The sequence below is a fragment of the Procambarus clarkii genome, chromosome 4 (genome assembly GCF_040958095.1).
Source record: "Procambarus clarkii isolate CNS0578487 chromosome 4, FALCON_Pclarkii_2.0, whole genome shotgun sequence".
Taxonomy (NCBI): Eukaryota; Metazoa; Arthropoda; class Malacostraca; order Decapoda; family Cambaridae; genus Procambarus; species Procambarus clarkii.
The window spans coordinates 7987901-8001434 of NC_091153.1; the positions used below are offsets into that span (position 1 = coordinate 7987901).

The following is a 13534-nucleotide window of genomic DNA, read 5'->3' on the forward strand; positions in this document are numbered from 1 at the left end:
TTTTGAGCCAAATTCTGACTCTCCGCACCTATTTTCAGTTTTAAATTACGACGTTTCATACCGAAAATATGCCAATTACTGTAAACGGCGATGGATCATATTTTGCCCAAACCCCCCTGCAGTTTTCAAAATGTCTGAAATGTCGGAAATTTGACTCCTGAGCGTGATTTTTTATTTAAATTCTGACTCTCTGCACCTATTTTCAGTTTCAAATTACGACTTTTTATACCGAAAATATGCCAATTACTGAAAACGGCGATGGGTCATATTTTGCCCAAACCCCCCTGCAGTTTTCAAAATGTCTGAAATGTCGGAAATTTGACTCCTGAGCGTGATTTTTGAGCCGAATTCTGACTCTCTGCACTTTTTTTCAGTTTCAAATTACAACGTTTCATACCGAAAATATGCCAATTACTGAAAACAACGATAAGTCATATTTTGCCCAAACCCCCCCTGCAGTTTTTAAAATGTCTGAAATGTTGGAAATTTGACTCCTGAGCGTGATTTTTGAGCAGAATTCTGACTCTCTGCACCTATTTTCAATTTCAAATTACGACGTTTCATACTGAAAATATGCCAATTACTGTAAACGGCGATGGGTCATATTTTGCCCAAACCCCCCTGCAGTTTTCAAAATGTCTGAAATGTCGGAAATTTGACTCCTGAGCGTGATTTTTTATCCGAATTCTGACTCTCTGCACCTATTTTCAGTTTCAAATTACGACTTTTTATACCGAAAATATGCCAACTACTGAAAACGGCGATGGGTCATATTTTGCCCAAACCTCCCTGCAGTTTTCAAAATGTCTGAAATGTCGGAACTTTGACTCCTGAGTGTGATTTGTTATCCGAATTCTGACTCTCTGCACCTATTTTCAGTTTCAAATTACGACTTTTTATACCGAAAATATGCCAATTACTGAAAACGGCGATGGGTCATATTTTGCCCAAACCCCCCTGCAGTTTTTGTTATGTTAATGTTACTATATGTATTTTCATTTTAGGAGGATGGGTTGTATATTGTATATTGGAGGCAATGCCACCTCTGGTTGTGTTTGTGGGGACCCTCAGCCAAGAAGAAGAGGATATACAGCACCCGGGGGGAGCCTTGTGAGTCGCCCGTGTTCGCTTACATATTGTCTTCTCCTACACCTTAAAATGTGAAATTATTTGATTTGATAGTTTGCTACACAAAATGGGTTACAACAGGATATATACAAGCTATAAAGTTAGTTGTCAGAGACTGTCGAGTTTCTTCAGCTAGCTCAGATTGCAGCCTCAGATGGTAGCCTCAGATGGCAGCCTCAGATGGCAGCCTCAGATGGTAGCCTCAGATGGCAGCCTCAGATGGTAGCCTCAGATGGCAGCCTCAGATGGCAGCCTCAGATGGTAGCCTCAGATGGCAGCCCCAGATGGCAGCCTCAGATGGCAGCCCCAGATGGTGGGTAGGAACCATTGGCCAGATTCACGAAGCAGTTACGCAAGTACTTACGAACGTGAACATCTTTCCTCAATCTTTAACGACTTTGGTTATATTTATTAAACAGTTCACAAGCTTGAAAACTTCCCAATCGACTGTTGTTATTGCTATAAACAGCCTCCTGGTGCTTCGGAGCTCATTAACTGTTTAATAATTGTAAACAAAGCCGCCAAAGATTGAGAAAAGATGCACAGGTTCGTAAGTGCTTGCGTAACTGCTTCGGGAATCTGGCCCCATGAACTCAGTATGCTTTTTTACTCCTAACCTCTAACCAACCCGTCCTCTTGAGCTGCCTCAACGGACGAAATACGGGGGTACTAAACCGAACCCAAGCCACCTACCTAACCCAACCAACCTAGGTTTAGAAAACGTGGATGCTTGTAAGCCGCTACAGTTTCACAGTACCTCGTATTTTGTCCGCTAGGGGGACCACAATTTACAAAAATACAGTGTATTATTTGAAAGTACAAGTCTTCAAGAAAGTACAAGAAAGTACAAGAAAGTACAAGTTTCCAGGTGAGGATGTACTCAAGCTTTTGCGTGTCTTGACCTTCATTGTACAAGTTGTGAGAGCTGAGTACCAGTTGTGTAAGTTGAGTACCAGTTGTGTAAGTTGAGTACCAGTTGTGTAAGTTGAGTACCAGTTGTGTAAGTTGAGTACCAGTTGTGTGAGTTGAGTACCAGTTGTGTAAGTTGAGTACCAGTTGTGTAAGTTGAGTACCAGTTGTGTAAGTTGAGTACCAGTTGTGTAAGTTGAGTACCAGTTGTGTAAGTTGAGTACCAGTTGTGGGAGTTGAGTACCAGTTGTGTAAGTTAAATACCAGTTGTGTAAGTTGATTCCCAGTTGTGTAGAACAGGAATCACATTAATCATTAGAGATAACGAGATAATGCCATTGCAAATATCTTGATTAACGAGACGCTCCAGTAAAGATAACGAGGTTCGTTATCCTCTACGTTATATATCTCACGCCCATCATCATCCTCCTGGTGTGGGCGCCACTAACGAAGAATTGGCGGAGGTTATTGGGCTCACTCCAGATATCTTAAGTCACCATAATCACCTGATCGCGCTAATGTGATGAAGTGGCTGAAGTAAATATGTAATCGAATTAATTGGCTTGATCATTCTATCACCTTGATCAATTTATTTCAAGCCGAATACCTCATGTGTCGTTGATTGATGGGCCGATGGCCTCAGGGGATAGAGATGGAATGAGCTTCAATAGATTGATTGATTGATAAAGATTAAGCTACCCAAGAGGTGGCACGGGCTTGAATAGATTAATGCTTCAATAGATCACTGAACATCTTAATATCTATTTGTGTAAGATGAGGGGTAGAGAGGGAGGGTATGGGGGAAGGGGTGGATAGGGAAGGGGGAAAGGAAGGGGGAAAGGGAAAGGGGGGGAAGGGAAGGGGTGGATAGGAAAGATATGAGTGTGTTATGCCTCATATCACCTTAACAGCAATTCGGGGATCCTGCCTTAACTGCCTATTCCATGTCTCACCAGACAACACCGCGATCATGCGCGACTTACGATCCAGTTCTCGTGACGGATATGATCATAATTGATTAATGACTGACGGATTAATGACTGATTAATGACTTACATTCAAATATAGGCACTCTTAGGGAACATACCTTTAGTTATGAACGCAGTGCATTAATTCGAACAATTAACCATCTAAAAGTTAGCTTTAAACTCAACACCAAACCAAGTTGATTTAATTCGTAAAGTTAGACAAACTTGGTTTAGTGTTGAGTGTAAAGCTAACTTTTTGAGGGTATACCAAGGCCATGACATGCGTTTACTGGCCAAGCAGCAGGTATACAGCAGGTGAGGCGGGACCAAAGAGCCTAAACTCAACCCCCGCAAGCATAACAAGGTGAGTACTTTACCCCTGTACATTGTACAGGACCAAAAGTAATCTCTTGCTGTATATACACCGACAAGCCGGGTACAGCTTTGGTGTGTGTATAAGTTATATAAGTTTATATAAAGCTTATATAAACTCATATAAACTCATATAAACTCCCTATATAAGTTTAAGTTTGAGGTGAGTAATAGTTGGCTCCTCTGCTGTTGTGAAATATATTATGATAATTAATTGTCTATTTAAAAGGAGTTCTATTACAGCCTTCTAGGTAAGCCTCTAGGAAGAGGTCTTCCTAGAGGCCTTCCTTCAAGGAAGACCCCTCTAGGTTACCCAAAACGATGTGGGTATTAGTGGCATAGCGTTTCCAGGAACATAATTACAACTCTATTTATATCCAAAGTCTTAATTTAAAACATTGATTTAATACCTTATAATATATATATCTATGTAAGTTACAATATTTATAATTAGATCTACTAGATATTCATTGTTGCATTATATGATATGTGAGTTCTATACTCGTTATAACACAATATTATTTGACTGAAATCATTTTATATCATATGGGTTTTTCTTTTGTTTCTAGTCTGTAGTTCAGATCGAAAAAATAAAGGCCTTTTTTTAGCAATATATAATGATGTGTGTGTGTGTGTGTGTATCTGTCATTGTAACTACTTTGGGATTTTCTGTCTGTCTGTCTGTCTGTCTGTCTGTCTGTCTGTCTGTCTGCCTGTCTGTCTGCCTGTCTGTCTGTCTGTCTGTCTGTCTGTCTGTCTGTATGTCTGTCTGTCTGTCTGTATGTCTGTCTGCCTGTCTGTCTGTCTGTCTGTCTGTCTGTCTGTCTGTCTGTCTGTCTGTATGTCTGTCTGTCTGCCTGCCTGTCTGTCTGTCTGTCTGTCTGTCTGTCTGTCTGTCTGCCTGTCTGTCTGTCTGTCTGTCTGTCTGTCTGTCTGTCTGTCTGTCTGCCTGTCTGTCTGTCTGTCTGTCTGTCTGTCTGTCTGTCTGTATGTCTGTCTGTCTGTCTGTCTGTCTGTCTGTCTGTCTGCCTGTCTGTCTGTCTGTCTGTCTGTCTGTCTGTCTGTCTGCCTGTCTGTCTGTCTGTCTGTCTGCCTGTCTGTCTGTCTGTCTGTCTGTCTGTCTGTCTGTCTGTCTGTCTGTTTTGCACCATCTTTACTGAAATTTCGAATGACTTCAAAAGACATTTATTTACAATTATTGGTAAATGCGCATATATTATTTACCTAAACAAAAAACGTGAATAAATTTAGAATGACTTATATATCTGAGTAATTTACAAAACCATTTACCTTGTTCTTGTTCGGTGTACATATGGGGAGCAAAAGGTACACCAATGTAAACTTGAGAGGCTACAGTTTACCCCATTTCCCTTGTAAATACAACTACAATCAATAAACAATGTACATTCGGCACTGAAAAGAGTTAACAGGTGCTGAATAGTCAGTCTGGAATTTCCTTACATGGCGGACCGGATGGACTACAGAGCGCCTTTGGTCTGCTTGGACCTATCCGGCAAGTGAGGAGCCGGATAGCACATGGGGCTCAAGAGGACGTGTTCAACGCACAGGAAGCGTTCGTGCAGAGTTCCTTAAACACCTGTGTGAACGCGGCCATGACGTACTGAAGCCCTTCCTCGTATTTTTTAAGGATGATGAAGTCTCGAACTCCTTTTTCGACCGTGTCCAGAACTTGGTGGCCCCGGTTAGTGAGTTCCTGAGTGAGGGCTTCGTCAGGAACGACGTCCAGCTCCTTCATGCCCATTCTCGTGTAGCCGAGGAGCTCCTCAATGTAATCTACTGTCGGAAAAATAATTACGTTACTTTGGGTTTCTAAAAGTTATGTACAATGTTGACCAGACCACATACTAGAAGGTGAAGGGGCGACGACGTTTCGGTCCGTCCTGGACCATTCTCAAGTCGATTGTGTCAATCGACAATCGACTTGAGAATGGTCCAGGACGGACCGAAACGTCGTCGTCCCTTCATTTTCTAGTGTGTGTTTTGGTTAACATATTTCAGCCACGTTATTGTGACTCATCGCCTGCAATGTTAATGCAACTTTGAATGAATTTAATAGCTACACATATATGCAATTATTTGTATATGTGTCTAATATAAATATACAATTATTATTTGTATATTTATATTAATTATTTATAATTAATATAAATAAATATATTCATTAGGAGTGGATGATGTATATTGAGCTATGTTATCAATGAAGCCTACCACATGAAGCCTTCATAATATAACTCATGATTAGTCTGCTAGTTATCCGATGTTATAGCACTTAGCGTTACGACCAGGAGGCCAGATTCACGAAGCAGTTACGCCAGCACTTACGAACCTGTACATCTTTCCTCAATCTTTGGCGGCTTTGTTTACAATTATTAAACAGTTAATGAGCTCCGAAGCACCAGGAGGCTGTTTATAACAATAACAACAGTTGATTGCAAGTTTTCATGCTTGTAAACTGTTTAATAAATATAACCAAAGCCGTCAAAGATTGAGGAAAGATATACACGTTCGTAAGTGCTTGCGTAACTGCTTTCGTGAATCTGGCCCCAGGTGCATATTATGGACATTAGTTCTACCGATGCTATTTATCTACTCTTTCTGCTTTTAATCTCCTAGCCAGAGTCTCTATCCCCTCTCCCAATTAACTATCCTCGTTCTTACTTGTGCTCGTAAACTTCTCGAGATAAAAGTCCACTTCAGTGTCGAGGTCATTCGTCTTGAGGACTGGGTCGATCTTACTGAAGGTACTCTGGTCGAGGATGACATCTTCCAGGCCGACTAGATGGCATTGCAGCTGGCCGAACACCCTCGCCATCTCCTCTTTGAGGTCGACGTTATCCGGGACGGGAGGTATGGAGGGCGGGATGCCGAAGTCCGTGTCGCCGATCTCGGCCAATACCTCTTCCCAGGTCTTGTTGAAGGTGTCCAGCGCCTGAGGGAGTCATGGTATCTTGGTGTTGTTTTTGTGTATAAAAAAACTAGATTTGATATCACTTTGAAATAATAATAATAATCCTTTTTAATTATTATAATAATTACAATTAATGCAAACTAAAAATAATGATAAAAATAGTAAAAACTGTAATAATAATTAAATATTTTTTTACCAAAGTAGTGTTATTAAACATTACATACAAAACATGTTTAAACTTTTGAAGTGACAATATATTCTGTTTTATAAACTTTTACTGAATACAAGTTCTTTAATTTTATGTAAATTCGATAATCCAAGTGTCGAAATTTGTTTGGTAATCCTGTTTGGCACCTCTAGTTTGTTCTTGTGGGAGTTGTAGAGAAGTTAGGTGTTGACATGCATTTTGTGAGCTTTGTAAACTGCACCCAGATGAACCCCCATCTGTGTTCGAGAGTCCTGCTGTAGTACACTGTGTCGAGGGTATTAAGGTGACTGATTGCAAGATGTGAGTGATCTTGTACTGCAGTTTTTCTAATAATTTTAGATAAGCCAGTGGATAGGTACCTAAAATTAGTGGTATTCTATGAGATCCTATTTGTAAATCTATCGGTATACTCCTATGGAATTGTTATAGATAGGAAGCTTTTGAAGCGAGTAGTGGTAATCCCCTTTTCTTGCTTCTTATCTCTCTCTCTCTCTCCCTCTCCATTTCTCTATTCAGTACTTCCTTTGCCTCTCATCTGCACGAATATTCATAACGTAAAATACAACTTCTTAGAATTTGGAATATATATATATACATACATACATATATATATATATATATATATATATATATATATATATATATATATATATATATATATATATATATATATATATATATATATATATATATATATATATATATATATTATGTTACATATTTATAGCTCACCTTAAAAGGCAAATATAACTTATTAAAAGCCTTAAATCTATACAAAACAATTGTAACTTATTTGATAAACTGCCGTACAAGATCACACACACACATCTCGCAAGGAGATGTGTGTGAGATGTGATAATTACCTTTGATAATTTGTGACCTTTGATAATTACTTATACCCAAGAACCTACGGAGGTTATTCATACCAAGTAAAAGATCCTACAATCATTCCTTTTGTGTTTTATTCTCCTAATTCCCTAGACTGGCCAGGAAGTTCAGTCACCCAATCAAACCCAATCACTCATATGACGCCGATACAAAGACGATTGCCAAATGCCTGAACGCCGAAATGGACAACGCTAGCAGTGTGTGGTCACTTCCAAGCAAAGTTTGCTTAGAAATTGCTTAGAAATTAGAAATTGCAAAGAAATCACAATTAGATGGTGTCCATCAGCATCCATCCCTCTCTATTCCCCATCAATTTAACGAAACTTTTCTCTTTTAAAGCTTTCTATACTATATACCACTATGATTTTGCCGTGCCAAGCCTGTTGTACTGAACAAATCCACAAGGGCCGTGACGAGGATTCGAACCTACGTCCGAGATGATCCCAGACGCTGCCTTAATCGACTGAGTTACGACATGGTCAAAAGAGTTGAAACCGAAATTCTACTGAACTTACTGGATCCTGCAGCCTCTCCGAAATACAAACCAGGGTTTTACTCAACTCCCGCATGCACTCGAGCTATGTCAATAGGCCGTTCTATCTCTTCGCCCTTACTTCATTACACAATTGCGTGATGCATCAATGAACAAATTGATGAACATTTGTTAATTGATGCATCACGCTATTGTGATTTCTGTGAGTCCTGTTTTACTGTTGCCAAACCAGTACTTCAATATGTATATACTTTTTGTATTTGATCTTTTTCAACTCAGCCTTTGTTGCATGATCTGGCCTTGACTGGTAGGTGCACAACCTAGCTCGTGTCTCTCCTGTTGATACACCTCATCATCTTGAAGACCTCGATCATGTCTACTCTCGCCCTCCGCCTCAACAGGGAATGTGAACCGAGGTCCTGAACACCAGAGACCAGTCTGGTCATCCTCTATACTGGATTTCCTAGAGAGAATCAATGTTGATTCTGCAATACATTAATTAGAATTTGACAGCCTTGATAATGTGGGGCTTCACCAGGGCCAAATATAATTGGAGGACAACTGTGTGGATATATTTTAAGCGCTTCTGGATATAAATAATTAATTCTATTGATTAATTAATTCAATCGACTTGAGAATGGTCTAGGACGGACCGAAACGTTGTCGTCCCTTCAACTTCTAGTGTGTGGTCTGGTCAACATTAATTCTATTGGTTTCGTTATGATTATTGATTAACTGCTATCTTAATTTCAGGTCACTGCTAGTCTTGACCCCAAGTCTCTTCTGCTATTCGATTTGCCAAACTGTGAATCATTCATCCAGTAGATGGTGACACTCTTATTTCCCATGATTATATCTTATCAAAACTGAACTTTATCTGCCTTTTTTTCTGTCTAGTTTTTCAGAAAAGTTCTTGAATACTGGGACTACTTTTGTCCACTCTCCAGGCAGTAAGTAATATTCTTGAGTTGGCTGATTGCAAATGCTTATCAGTGGGTTATAGAGTTCTTCTCGGTACTCCCTTGTTGTTGTTTTAAGGATGATTAGGATGTTTTAAGGAAGTTTAGATTTAGCTACTCAGAACGAATTGTCCATGTAGCACGGGCTATGGTGAGCCCGTAATTGAGTTCGATTATTCGCGATAACCTTGTTACTGTGATATTTGGGTCAAAGTTTTAAATGGAGGTGGGGATTCCTTCTTTTTCCCTGTTTCTTTTTCGCTTCTGTTTTAGTGCACTGGTTTTAGTCTTTGTACTCCCTGAAGACAGCTCATTTTATGACTATTTACGTGACGTGAAGTTATGCTTATTTGTTGATGCTGGACGAGTGAAGTTATGCTTATATGTTGATGCTGTACGACCCAAAGGCATAGAATGCTAGAAAAACAGAAAATTAGTTCCCAAAATTGTTACATGGACGCCGAACTTATCAGCTCATTAGTAATTTTTTTTTTTATACAATAGTCTCAATATAAATATAATACAAATACCAATGAAATATAATACAACTGAAATACAAATCTCGTAAATATCCGTACCTGGTATAGCTAATGATAAATACTCACAAAATTGTCCTTGTAGTCTTCAAAACTTGAGAGAGCAATTTTTGCAGTGGCAACAGTGTCGTACAAAATTATGCAAATTTGGTAACATTCGCTGCAATTCTCTGCATTCGCCAGAGCAATTTTTCTTTGGGCTGCATATTCTTCATTATTCATCGCAAGATGATGCTCACGTTGAATGCCGTTGACTGGATTCAGCTGCTTCTTTACACTGCATAACATTCCGTCCACGAAACCAGGGATCAGTTGAACGAATTCACGAATTTGATTATATTCTATATGTGCGTCGTTCTTAGTATTAAGATGATTGTTTATCCCGGATGCTGGAGAAGATGCAGGGTGGAGTTCGAGGTCACATCTGCCTCCTTGGGTCTCCAGCATCACCAGAAACACCATAGGAAGAATTTGTCTCATTCTCCACAACTCTGAGGAAGGATTTTATTACTGAAAATTTCTACACAGTAATTCGTTGTTAAAAACTACATATGTAAACTACTTACTAAATATCAAACAATTTGGCTACACAGATAAGAGAAACACATGAGATTTGCTATTTCATTTGATCGCAAATTGAACGTAGCGTCTCCACTGTGGAGAATATTCATGGCGCAGTCTTGAATATTACTGGAGCATTTGATAGATTCTGACGTAAAGGATTGGGGTGTAAGTTTAAGAAACTAAGAGTTGATGGGGAATCTTCTCCTCCTCATTGAGAATTCTTAAGTAACCGGGTCTTCTAAGTTGTGGAAATTACAGCACCGCTCCTGTGCCAGGTAAGTCCACAAGGGGCTCACCATAGCCCGTGCTACTTGGAACTTTTTGTTCCAAGTAGCGAATTTTAAACAACAACAACAATTCAAGTTGTGTTAAACAACTTACGTTGTTTAAGTTGTGGTAAACAACAAAGGAATGAAACAATCATTCCTCCTGTGAACATACCATAGAGGCGAGTGTACCCAGGAGCAGTGTGATCCCATCATTCCTGTGTACGGGCTCACCATAGCCCGTGCTACTTGCAACTTTTAGTTCCCAGTAGCTGAATCTTAAACAACAACAACAACATTCATGTGAAAGGACGTCATTTCACTCCTATTTCAGTGAAATAGAGTATCTCCTATTTCAATGACGTCATGAAGGTCACCCGTTGCTGGTGTCAGTGTAGAGTACTGTACCCTGACCTTTTCAGGTGAAAAGAAAGATGTAAATCAAATCAGTGAAACCTCTTAAAATTATCTTATCACGTTGCTCCAGACGACCCCAGCTGATGGCTATCTTCCTTGTACTCACCTAGTTGTACTCATCTAATTGTGCTTGCGATGGTTGCGCTTTGGCTCTTTGGTCCCGCTTCTCAACTGTCAATCAACTGGTGTACAGATTCCTGAGCCTTATGGGCTCTATCATATCTACATTTGAAACTGTGTATGGAGTCAGCCTCCACCACATCACTTCCTAATGCATTCCATCTCTCAACTACTCTGACAATGAAAAAGTTTTTTCTAACGTCTCTGTGGCTCATTTAGGCACTGTGGCACCAGATGTATGGTCTTGCCAGAAGATTAGGCACGAAAACACTGATATTCGTAGTTCGTAATCTTGTTTTAACCAACGTTCAAAATATAGCCTTCTAACCTAACCAGAAATTATGGACCCAAGCTAACCACCTAACCTAACCTAACGTATACTAACCTAACCTAACGTAACCTAACCTAACCTAACCTAACGTAAACTAACCTAACCTAACCTAACCTAACCTAACCTAACCTAACCTAACCTAACGTAACCTAACCTAACCCAACCTAACCTAACCTAACTTAACCTAACCTAACCTAACCTAACCTAGCCTAACCTAACCTAACCTAACCCAAGAAACCACCTAACCTAATCTACCTTGAAAATAGGATATTTGTGACCCACTATTTTTCATTGTAGGTTGCATTTAGTCAGAAGGAACCATAACGTATAAAACACGACCTATTAGTTGAGAAGATGGGTTGGATATATATTATCCATGTTGACCAAACCACACACTAGAAAGTGAAGGGACGACGACGTTTCGGTCCGTCCTGGACCATTCTCAAGTCGATTCAATATATTTTAACCACGTTATTGTGACTGATAATGGATTATATATGACTCCTCGTCTGCATATATAATCCATCAAATACCATGTTAGGAGTGGAAATTGATGAAAAATTGAACAAATCCCCAAGGGCCGTGACGAGGATTCGAACCTTCGTCCGTGAATTTATGAAAATTTTTTCTCGAAAAGACATGTGGAAAAATATTGCAGTCACATGCACTAGGAAATTTGCTAGTTTATGATATCATATAATCTAGATGTTAATGGATAACACTTCACAACACCACTTGGGCTGGACGGTAGAGCGACGGTCTCGTTTCATGCAGGTCGGCGTTCAATTCCCGATCGTCCCCAAGTGGTTGGGCACCATTCCTTTTTTTCCCGCCCCATCCCAAATCCTTATCCTGACCCTTTCCAAGTGCTATATAGTCGTAATGGCTTGGCGCTTCCCTTTCCAATTCAGACAAATATTGGAGTACTCAAAACTGATTTTGGGTTTCGGTCTTATCATAAGATTTTAGGCCAAATTAAATAGTGAAATAACCCCCAATTAGCTTTTCTACAAGTCCGTCCCTCAAGAAGAAACTACCACACAAGAGGTAACTACCTAACTACCAGTTAGGGTAAGTTATCTTGAGGTTATCTTGAGATGATTTCGGGGCTTTTTTTAGTGTCCCCGCGGCCCGGTCCTCGACCAGGCCTCCACCCCCAGGAAGCAGCCCGTGACAGCTGACTAACACCCAGATACCTAGTTACTGCTAGGTAACAGGGGCATAGGGTGAAAGAAACTCTGCCCATTGTTTCTCGCCGGCGCCCGGGATCGAACCCGGGACCACAGGATCACAAGTCCAGTGTGCTGTCCACTTGGCCGACCGGCTCCCTGGTAACTATGGGGTAACTACCAGACACAAGTTCCTTTCACATGAACAAAGAAATGTTGACGTTCCTACCACACGAAATACACAAAATTATGAAACACATTTTGGCAAGTCTGGCAACCAAACCATTCCATCACTTCATGAAATCCAAAACTTTGTAAATGTTCAGCAACGAACACATAATAATTTGTTAATAAAAAATATAGAATCTCCAGATTTCTGCAAACAACTGCTCAGAAAAAAATTATTTTCCAGTTTGCAAACTTCAAAAGTAACTCTAATGAGGTGTAAAATAATAATAATAATAATAATCAAAATACTGGTATATCTTACCCATAGTGAGGTTGATGTCACAATGATGCGATGAGGTCCGCAGTATATATATATACCTTCAACTTTCTCGCCTTATCAGAACGATAAGATTGCAAAAGATGTACAGTGACCACAACACAGCAGTTGCAACATCAGGATCTGCGGCTTGGTACAAGAACTTAACCAACTAAGAACCACTTAGTTAGATGTAAGAGAGCAGTATTACACTTACATCACATCAGGCTTGGATACCCATGCGCACGGGAAATAGGCTTACAGGTTCCGGAAGATGAGAGGAAATGTCAGCACTGTAGAGAAATGCCCGACAGACCACTGGAACATTATCTAACACAGTGCACAGTTACAAACCCATTAAGATTTCAACTTAGATTCAACAGATCAGAAGAAGTTGTTAAACACATGGGGCAAAATCTTACTGAAGCGACCATACGAGTTATAAATACTCATATTCAACCTAAGTAAAATAGAAACAAACAACACTTAGTGTGCCAGCCAGAGGCTTAGGGCCCGCGCAGGAATATCCCTGTAATAAAAGTTATAGCTAGGCTTTATATAACACTAATAATTAAAAAAAAAAAATCCTTATTCTCTCCTTGTAAATTAGTCCACTACACTCATTGTAGCAAAACCGTGGAATGTAAATTAGTTTAATTTTGAGCTCGTACCAATGGGAATTCCACCGGAAACTAGAAGACAGCTTTGCATACGACGCTGATGGTATTCTGTTAACACGTGCCTCCAATAGCAGTTCCTTTCTCCCCATAAGATCTTTTTAAATTTTCTGACT

General features: G+C 39.8%; 1 protein-coding gene across 1 annotated transcript; it reads right to left on the reverse strand.

Annotated features, from left to right (window-relative positions):
- Positions 1-3559: 3559 nt before the first annotated feature.
- On the reverse strand, positions 3560-12776 carry LOC123751434 (uncharacterized). The gene is made up of 4 exons (XM_045733524.2): positions 12748-12776; positions 9460-9881; positions 6057-6327; positions 3560-5174 (listed from the first exon to the last, which is right to left on the reverse strand). The coding sequence occupies exons 1-4, from the start codon at positions 12749-12751 to the stop codon at positions 4921-4923; spliced, it is 951 nt and encodes a 316-aa protein (XP_045589480.2). The 5' UTR covers positions 12752-12776; the 3' UTR covers positions 3560-4920.
- Between the last annotated feature and the right edge of the window lie 758 nt (positions 12777-13534).

Coding starts and splice junctions, on each gene's coding strand:
- LOC123751434 (XM_045733524.2), bottom strand. Junction 6,328..9,459: donor AAGACTACAAGGACAATTTT/GTGAGTATTTAT, acceptor TGACTCCCTCAG/GCGCTGGACACCTTCAACAA. Junction 5,175..6,056: donor CGAGAAGTTTACGAGCACAA/GTAAGAACGAGG, acceptor TTTTTCCGACAG/TAGATTACATTGAGGAGCTC.